The sequence below is a fragment of the Cyprinus carpio genome, chromosome B3 (assembly GCF_018340385.1).
Source record: "Cyprinus carpio isolate SPL01 chromosome B3, ASM1834038v1, whole genome shotgun sequence".
NCBI lineage: Eukaryota > Metazoa > Chordata > Actinopteri > Cypriniformes > Cyprinidae > Cyprinus > Cyprinus carpio.
Genome location: NC_056599.1, coordinates 48337474 through 48347823, shown reverse-complemented (window position 1 = coordinate 48347823; position 10350 = coordinate 48337474). Strand labels below are relative to the sequence as shown.

The following is a 10350-nucleotide window of genomic DNA, read 5'->3' as shown; positions in this document are numbered from 1 at the left end:
TTTTTTTATTTTGAATAAATGCAGTTCTTTTTAACCTTTTATTCATCAAATATATTAGACAGCAGAACTGTTTCCAACGCTCATAATAAATCAGAATATTAGAATGATTTCTAAATGATCATGTGATAGACTGGATGTTACATGTGACACTGAAGGCTGGAGTAATGATGCTGAAAATTCAGCTTTGCATCACAGGAATAAATTATTTTTTTAAAGTATATTCAAATAGAAAACTATTATTTTAAGTTGTAATAATATTTCACAATATTACTGTTTTTTCTGTATTTTTGATCAAATAAATGCAGGCTTGATGAGCAGAAGAGACTTCTTTCAAAAACATTAAAAATAGTAATGTTTCCAAACTTTTGACCTGTACTGTAAGTTGTACATTGTTACTTTTGACCCCCTCTGTTGGGACGAAAGTAACACACAGGTGGCTCAAATGTAACACAACAATACAAGCTAGATTTTTTGTGTTACTCTTATTTTTATTTTTTATTAAGTATACCTGACTATGGTCTTGTTAATATGTAACTGCAAACTTATTTTGTCCTTTATCTTTGCAAAAAATTATTAAATTACATTTTCATTTAAAATTTCAATTTCATCAAAAGTAACACAACAAACTGTTTGAATTGTTTATTGGCAATGTCAATTCATTTTATAAAACATTTTTTTCAACAGTATGAAAGTATATAATTAACAGTACAAACAAACATGAACATAACAAAAGGCATTTGCCTACTCATTGTCACAGTTGTGACATATATAATGTTCTGCACCCTCAGTGCATGCCTCATGTGACCAGAGCTGGCAAAAGAGACACTGCACCCACACTTCCCCAGGCAAGGATGAGTTGAATGTTTCCCCCCACACAAGACATTCCTCATCCTTGTTCTGGGAAGCTGTGGGTGCAGTGTTATCAATAGTGAGTAGCCTTTTCTTTGGAGCGGATTGCTTCTTCTGGATCCTCTTCTTTTGCTCCTCCTCCAGAGCTGCCCTCACTGGAGAGTCCGTGAGGATCGCTGTTGACCTGCAACATTCAAAGTGAGAAAAATTGTTGTCAACATTTGTATAAATTTACAGGCAGTTATTGCTCATCCTCTGTCCACATGGTAGCAGCATGTATAAAGAAATTACTCAGGACAAAGCAAAAACCAAATGGCACTCACCTCCTTTTGTCATTTAACCTTTTTTGTCTTTTTGTTTTTTTTTTCTTTCTAGGATTATGGTTCTGGTTCTGGTTTTGGTGTGAATGTGACTTGGAGATTAAGTATTCATCTTTCTTCATGTGGGACAGCTTAATCAGCAGACAAAAACAATAATATCAATATCGTGCACAATTCTATTTTAGTTATTATTTTACTAAAATCCTTCGGGATTAACCAAGTTCTATCTAATTTTATTTTACCTGAACAGACAGCTGGGTGGTCAGGGATGGCAGACTCTAAACAGGCTTCCCTGGTTGAACCACCAGGATACTCTGGCAGCAGCCCTCCCTCAAACAGGTTCTGGCTGAGTGGGTGTTTGTTGGAATGTGGTGTGGGACCACATGGTACCAATGAAGGACAAGGGCGGTCGGTGACGTACGCAGGGGAAAAGTCTTGCTCCTCAAAAATTTCTGGGTTAAAGGGGCAGATGCCAGTGCACACAAAGCCAGACGTTATGTTTCTGGGTGTCGCTGCTCGTGGCAGAGCTGTGGTCACTAGGCTTGGAACATCATAGATGGTAAAAGTTTTTTCAGGGTGTTTTCTCATCCAGTGATCTGCTGCCGTGTTTATATATCGCTTAAGTGGACCGAAGACGCTTCTGTCAAGTGGCTGGAGATGATGTGAGCAGTGGGGTGGGAATGATACTAGGACTATGCCGTTTGACCGACAAAAGTCAATTGCTGCCACAGAAAGGTGTGACCAATGATTGTCGCGGAGGAGAAGCTTCGACTCCAGGGTCACACGGGTGTGTCTGGCAAAGTGCTGGAGAAAGGCCAGAAAGTCTGTATCCTGCATCCAGCCTGAGCTATTTGCAGAACCAGCAGAGCCAATGGGACAACAAAGTGGTCCTGGAACTTGAAAGATGAAGATGAAGTACGGGGGAATGCAATTGCCTTGTGCATTTACTGCAAGGGAAATGGTGACCAATGTCCCCCTCTCCCCAGAGGTCACTGCACCGACCTGGCGCTTCCCCTTGGTGGCGATTATTTTATCTGGCACTTGGACTGTCGTGGTACCTGAAAATTAATTATAAAATTTGATAAGCTTTCGTGAACATTTGTAGGTGTTTATACCTAGATGTGTGTGTTTATAGTTAGTGTTTGTATGTAGTTACATATTTATTTTCATTATTGTTTTATTATCTCTATATCTGTATTTATTTATTAATTAATTTATGTATTTGTATATGTATTTATTTTAGCTAGTGTAGTGTTTTTATATAATTACATATTTATTCACCTCATAGTTTTATAATCTGTATATATTTATCTGTATAGGCTATATTATGTATGTATATCAAGGTCTATAGTTTATATCTGTTATAAAATTTTATATAGCAATGAATTTGTCTTGTGTATTTTAAACCACTGAATCATGAATTGTAAACTTTACCTGTTTCATCCACATTCCAAATGTCCTTTGCTTCAAAAAGGTAGCGGGCAAGAACTGTCTGCAGGTTGTTATAAAAAGCAGTCACGTTTGTTTTATTAAAGCTGGTGGAACGGGACATGCTGGTGGCTTGAGGTCGGTGAATAGACAATGTATTATTGCGTTCAAGGAAGGAGGTGAGTCAGTCCTTTCCCGCCATCTTGGTGGCATCCCATCCATCTGGATATTTGCAGCCATATTTGCTGGCCAATTCGTATGCAAATTTGCACACCTAAAACATAATAAGAAAATGATTAGATGGAGATTGTTTATGACATGATTAAGATAAAATAAGACTTTACTGATCCTGTACTAGGGATTTTTACATGTTGCAGCAGCTTCAGTGGACAGTAGAAAATTAAACATAATTTAGAAAGATAGGACAAAAATGTAAATAATAAATTTAATTAGGATAAAAATAAAAAATATATTTAAAGAATACACAAATCTCATATTTTGATAAGCATTTAAAATTGTTTGAGTAAGAGCAGTGTGAGTGAGCTGCATGTTGAGTGTTTTTACTGTAGCTACTAAACTGACCTCCTTAGGAGACAGGCCAAAATAAATATCAGCTGTCCTCTTAATATAAGCCTGCAGTTTCCTCTCTTGGTCCACAGAGAAGACTTTAGAATGTGATCTGTACCCTGGTGGTCTAGTCTTCTCCCTACTGGTCTCTGCCCTCCTCCTGCAGTATCTGAGCAAAGTGACATGACATATGCCATGCGACTTAGCAGCTGCCCTGAGACTGATGTTCCTGACAGAAATGTCCAGAAACGCCCTCTCATAAATATCTGGCTGAATCAGACCCCTGTCTGTCTTTCTGACCCTAACTCTCGGCATATTCTGTTGGTATAATATGACATAAACATGTTTTAATAAATGCTGCAACACCCAGAAATTCACCACATTAGCAGCGGGACGAAAGTAAGAAGTGTTACTTTCGTCCCGAAAGGAACTCCTGACATTTAAACCCGATTTACTTTTTTACTGAAAAACTCTGACGACGCAAACTTTAGGATGTGTTACAGCACTAAAAAACATGTAGATTCATCATTACTGTGACACATGAAACGAGAAACACAACTTGTAATTAGAAAAAAAAAAAATACAGCTTCAGTAATTTACTTACCGTACTTGAAAACTGCTTTCCAGACCTAACCGCGGGAAGAGATGACGAAATCAAGTGATATTCGGCAGCTCCGTCAAGGGTTGCGTGCTGGACGTGGTGTCATAGCTTGGAATGCAAATGTAAACAGGTCTCTGAGAAAATCGCTTTGTTAATTTCGTCCCGCGTTACTTTCGCCCCGGTTCTCCCCTAATAATGATAATGTACTAACGTTTTTCTGCATCTGCTTTAGATGGGCGGCTTGCTTACTGCAACTGCTTGCTTTCAGATTCAATTTTGTGTGCAGACAAAATACATACTTGAGACCTTTTCACTTGTTATTTCGGTTTATGACATTCCTTGGATAATTTGTGAGTACACTGAGTAAATTAAATTCCCTTTATAGTTCGGCAATAAAAAGGCAAACAACATGATTTTGTTTTTATTTACTATGGGAAAACATATTTTTTATATTAAATCTTTTTATTACATGGCAAGTTTCACATGGCAAGTGGTCTGAAAAGATACTCATTATCCAGTTCAAGAATAAAATGGCTTAATATTGAAACAGTACAAAAAGGACAGTCACGTAGTTCTACAGAACTTTGGACTTCTACAATTACTTAAAATTCCTTCCATTTAATTTCGCTTTAACTAAATGTGTTTTTACTTTGTGAATTATTATTGATTACAATGCTTGATGGTATTTTATTTTCATTATAGGCTATATGCAATGTGATCTTTAAAAAACAGCTATGAGCTGCGTTTTTTACTAATTTAAACAAAAGCTGGCATCATTTTTTAACCATAAAAGCTTTTTATATCAACTTAATATATTTAATATTTATTTCTAAATTACATTAATTGCTTACTGCAACTGCTTGCTTTCAGATTCAATTTTGTGTCCACACAAAATACATACTAAATACATAATAAAACGAAAAATTATAGACCCCATTTAATTGATATTCAAATAGTACAAGCTTGTTATGTTGAACTATTCTTGTACATACAGGCGCTGTATTAAGCAGGAAATAAATTACTGAATGAAAAGCCTTTCTGTTACCATATGTAAATGTATAAAACGTTTGTTTATTACAGAAATTTATCTAACCAACTTCATCTAACTGCAATAAAGACAGCAAACAGAGCGCAAGAGTCGCAGGAATCAGTGACTGCAGTTCTCCGTTTTTAACTCCTCCCTCGACTTCAAGGGGCAAATCTCGCCAATCAGTATTCGGTAAGTTCGTTTGAGATGCCAGACGTCTCTCCCTGAATGAGGACAAGAAAAGACAGTCATTCTGTAAGAAAAGACAGTCATTCTGTAATCGTATTTGTGGCAGTTGTACAAGCGTCTGGGTTAAACTCCATGCTGGTAGCGATAGTGCTTTACTATGCTGAAGGAAGTAAGAATACTTTGTTTTGCGTCATAACAGAAGTTGCGTGACGTCATGTGAAAAGGGAATATTGCCTGCTACCGCGCAGTTTAAAATCCACTCTAACTTTAATAGAGATTAGTCTGGGCTGGGTGATGATACAGCTCCGTGAGGATGGCTCTCTCTTGCGAAAAGACCTGTCTGAGAGTGGAATTCTGGTTCTGTCTTACAGTTGTATCAGTGTTTTGCTTGTTGCTCCCTCGAGGGGGAAATCCTTGTGATGCTGTTCCAGACCGGGATTGTCATGATCCTAGTTTCTTCTCCTCTTTCTCTGTCTCCCTCCCTCCAATCACGCACACATCCACTCCTCCGCTCATTATCTCTTTCAGCTGGTTCCCCTTTCGTTCCCTTTTCACCTGTCCCCTTTTTCCTCTTGATTGTCTCTGCTTCTTATTCCCTCTTCCTAGCCCTGTCTTGTTGTCGGATTATTCAATGACCTCTCGTGAGAAACGTCTGTTCTCTCGTCCTGTCCTGTCTTGTCTGTGGAAAGTGAAGTTATAATTTCTGCTGTGAGTTATACTGCTATTGGACTGTGTATTATCCAGCTGTGCCTGTTTGCAGAGTACCTGTTCAGCGCTCGCCCTTGGCTGTTCACCCTGCCCGCTGTCTTCACTATTGCTGACTGGCTGAATGCATCTCGGGGTCCCTGCCTCTGTCCTTGTGGAAGTTGATGCAGAGTTTCTTTGATCCAGTCATCTGGAAGTTTCTGTTCTGGCTCTGATTAATGCCTGTGATTTTGTGTTCTAATTACTCAGTGAAGACGATTTACTTTATTCATTAAAGACTGTTAACTGCATCCCACCCTGGTCTTCCATCGTTCTTACCCTAACAGAATAATCCGACCAAAGGATTGACCAGGCGAGTGGTAACCCCCTTTCTTAATGCTGTTGAGCTCCAGGGCGCTCTGCTGGGTAAAGCATGAGGAGGATTTGTCCACCGCGAGACGTGCCGTTGATTCCCTGACCGCCCAGCTCTCGGATCTAACCCAGCAGTTCCATTGCTACGTCATGAAACCACTGCTTCAGCTGGACAGCGTTGACTCTTCTGAGCCCCGTATAAAAACCCGCCGTGCTACTCTGGCGAGCCTTTACAGTGCCGAGCCTTCCTTACCCAATGCGAGGTTGTATTTTCCCTCCAGCCGTTCACTTATGCCAAGGATCGATCTAAGGTGGCTTATGTGATTTCTCTTCTCAATGGACATGCTCGAGAGTGGGCGGCAGCGAACTGGGAGGCAGAGGTAGACTGCATCTTCAGTTTTTCTCTTTTTAAGGAGGAGATGATCCGAGTCTTTGACCGGTCTGCACACGGTGACGAAGCATCCCGCCTCCTATCCACCCTGCGCCAGGGGAAGAGTCAGTCACTGATTTTTCAATTGAGTTCCGTACCCTGGCCACAACGAGTGGATGGAACGGTCCCCGGCACTCATCGCCCCGCTTTCTCGAGGGCCTGAACTCTGAGATTAAGGATGAGGTCTTTGTCCGAGAGGTTCCTAACAGTTTTGATTCCCTTGTCGAGCTGGCTCTCCGCATCGAAAGACGCTTTGACATGCGACGAAGGGCTCGCAGAATTAGGCTTCGTTACTTCCCGCTTCCACAGCGACCCAGCCACCACTGCCATCTGCTGCTGATCCCGAGCCGATGCAGCTAGGGGGGCTTCGTATATCCACACGGGAACGCCAACGCAGGATTATGAATCGCCTTAGCATGTACTGTGCTGCCACTGATCATTTTGTCTCTAGGTGCCCAGTAAAAGCCAGCGCTCGTCAGTAGGCGGAGGGTTGCTGGCGAGCGCTACATCATGGGTCTCTCCATCTAAGTCCTGCCTTGCCTTTTCCCGTACACCTCCGCTGACCGGGATCGTCAGTTTCCTGCTCTGCATTGCTTGATTCGGGGGCGGAAGGGAACTTCGTTGATGAGACTTGGGCTTTGGAACAAGGTATTCCCCTCTTAGAATTACAAGACTCCACCCCCCTGTTCACCCTAGATGGCAGTTCCCTTCCCAGGGTACAGAGAAAGGACTTCCCCATTGACTCTTACTGTTTCAGGAAATCATAGAGAGACTATTTCTTTTTTTATTTTTCATTCCCTTTTTACTCCAGTGGTATTAGGCCACCCGTGGTTAGTTCTCCACAACCCCCAGATAAACTGGGCGGAGGGCTCCATTTTATCTTGGAAACTGTCTTGTCATGTTGATTGTCTCTCTTCTGCTGTGCCCCCTGTCTCGTCCGTAACTGTTTTTCAGGAAGAACCAGGTGATTTGTCTGGAGTTCCGGAGGAGTGTCACGATTTGCGGGAGGTCTTTAGCCGTTCCCGGGCCACTTCTCTCCCTCCTCATTGCCCGTATGACTGCAGTATAGATCTTCTCCCAGGTACAATGCCCCCGGGGAAGACTATACTCGTTATCTGCTCCCGAACGAGAGGCACTCGAGAAATACCTATCTGACTCGCTCAACGCCGGTACCATCGTTCCTTCCTCGTTTCCAGCGGGAGCCGGTTTTTTTCTTTGTTAAAAAGAAAGACGGCTCCCTGCGTCCCTGCATAGACTATCGGGGTTTAAATAATATCACTGTCAAGAATCGTTATCCATTACCACTGATGTCATCTGCCTTCGAAGTCTTGCAGGGAGCTAAGATTTTCACAAAGCTCGATTTACACAACGCCTATCACCTAGTACGCATAAGAGAGGGGGATGAATGGAAGACCGCGTTTAACATGCCCCTAGGGCACTTTGAATACCGGGTTCTTCCTTTCGGATTGGTAAACGCCCCCGCGGTCTTTCAAGCCTTAGTCAATGACGTCCTACGGGACATGCTCAATGTCTTTGTGTTCGTCTACCTCGACGACATTTTGATCTTTTTGCCATCACTCCAGGTGCACGTCCAACATGTTCGTCGTGTCCTCCAGCGTCTACTGGAGAACCGACTTTATGTAAAGGCCGAGAAATGTTCTTTCTACACCCCCTCAGTTACGTTTCTAGGCTCAGTCATCTCGGCAGAGGGGATCAGTATGGACCCAGCCAAGGTCCAGGCGGTCTCTGATTGGCCCGTGCCCGATTCTCGCCTCGCGCTACAACGTTTTCTCGGATTTGCTAATTTTTATCGTCGTTTTATACGAAATTTTAGTCAAGTAGCCGCTCCTCTTACAGCTCTGACCTCAGTCAAGTCCCAGTTTAGGTGGTCAGAATCTGCGCAGACTGCGTTTGACGTTCTAAAGTCTCTTTTTACTACCGCGCCTATCCTTCTTACTCCTGACTTCACTAAACAATTTATAGTCGAGGTCGATGCCTCTGAAGTGGGGGTCGGGGCTGTGCTTTCCCAGCGGTCCGCCGCTGATGAAAAGATACACCCCTGCGCTTTTTTCTCTCACCGTCTTTCTCCTGCTGAGCGCAATTACGACGTGGGCAACCGCGGACTGCTCGCCATCCGTCTAGCGTTAGGCGAATGGCGACAATGGCTAGAGGGAGCTCCCATTCCTTTTATTGTCTGGACAGATCACCGAAACCTAGAATATATCCGCAAGACCAAGAGACTAAACGCTCGTCAAGCCCGCTGGGCTCTGTTCTTTACCCGTTTCGATTTTTCCATCTCGTATTGCCCGTCTTTTTGACTCCTCTTCATCTTCTGAGCCCGAGGAGATTATTCCCCTGGGTCATGTTGTTGGCACGACCGTCTGGGGAATAGAGAAGCTGGTTAAGCGTTCTCTTTCTCGAGTCATAGTCCCGCGCAACTGTCCTAAGGGGCTCCTTTTTGTTCCTGTATCCGCGCGTCGAGCTGTCCTTCAATGGGGACACACCTCTAAATTGACTGCCCATCCCGGCGTTCGGGGCACCCTTGCATTTATCAGTCAGCGCTTTTGGTGGTCTTCTTTGGAACGAGACGTGTGACGGTTTATTGCCTCCTGCGATACGTGCGCGCAAACCAAGGCTGGCAATTCCCGTCCGGCCGGTCTACTTCGTCCGTTACCGGTTCCTACACGACCGTGGTCTCACTTAGCTCTTGACTTTATCACCGGACTTCCTCTCTCGGAGGGTAACACCGTTATTCTGACCGTTGTAGATCGTTTTTCTAAGTCGGCCCATTTTATTCCTCTCGCTAAACTCCCCTCTGCCAAGGAGACCGCCCAGATCATGGTTGATCATGTTTTTAAGCTACACGTTTTACCAACTGATATTGTGTCTGATAGAGGCCCTCAATTTTCTTCTCAATTCTGGAAGGAGTTTTGTCGCCTGATTGGGGCATCCGTTAGCCTTTCGTCCGGGTTTCATCCCCAAACGAACGGTCAAGCAGAACGGACAAATCAAATTGTCGCCCGTATGCTTCGCAGTCTCACCCATCAGAATCCCGCGTTCTGGTCACAGCAACTATCCTGGGCCGAATACGCCCATAATTCGCTTCCCTCCTCTGCTACCGGTCTTTCGCCCTTCCATTGCTGTCTCGGCTATCAGCCTCCGTTATTTACGTCCCAAGACTCTGAATCTAATGTTCCGTCAGTGCAAGCTTTTATTAGCCATTGCAAACGCACCTGGAGGAGAGTGCGATCTGCTCTCTGTCAAGCTAGAAGACGCATGACAGTCACGGCCAATAGGCGTAGAATTAGAATTCCTCGCTACGTTTGCAGTCAAAGAGTGTGGTTATCCACTTCAAATTTACCTCTCCGGTCCGAATCACGTAAATTGTCTCCCCGCTTTGTTGGACCATTCCGCATTGTAAGGGTCATAAATCCTGTCGCAGTAAAGCTTCACCTTCCGCCTTATTTACACCGGGTTCATCCCGTGTTTCATGTCTCGTGCATCAAACCAGTCATCCGTCCCCCTTCTCGCCCGGTCCGCGTCCCTAGTCTTGTTGATGATACCCCTATCTACAGGGTTCGCCGGATTCTCGACATGCGCCGTCGGGGACGCGGCCGTCAATACCTTGTCGACTGGGAGGGGTATGGTCCTGAGGAGAGAAGCTGGGTTCCCTCCCGGGACGTCCTGGATCCTTCACTCATTGATGATATCCTCCGGTCTCGCCAGTTGTCCTCAGGAGGCGCTCGTTGAGAGAGGGGTACTGTCATGATCCTGGTTTCTTCTCCTCTTTCTCTGTCTCCCTCTTGTGGTCGCACACTCACTCACACAATCACGCACACATCCACTCCTCCGCTCATTATCTCTTTCAGCTGGTTTCCCTTTC

General features: G+C 43.8%; 1 protein-coding gene across 1 annotated transcript; it reads right to left on the bottom strand.

The window, feature by feature from the left end:
* Positions 1 to 1277: 1277 nt before the first annotated feature.
* Positions 1278 to 6050, bottom strand: LOC122136865 (MFS-type transporter clz9-like). The gene is made up of 3 exons (XM_042721456.1): positions 2604 to 6050; positions 1412 to 2227; positions 1278 to 1300 (listed from the first exon to the last, which is right to left on the bottom strand). Exons 1-3 carry the CDS (start codon positions 2719 to 2721, stop codon positions 1278 to 1280), a joined length of 957 nt encoding a protein of 318 aa, XP_042577390.1. The 5' UTR covers positions 2722 to 6050.
* Positions 6051 to 10350: the final 4300 nt, after the last annotated feature.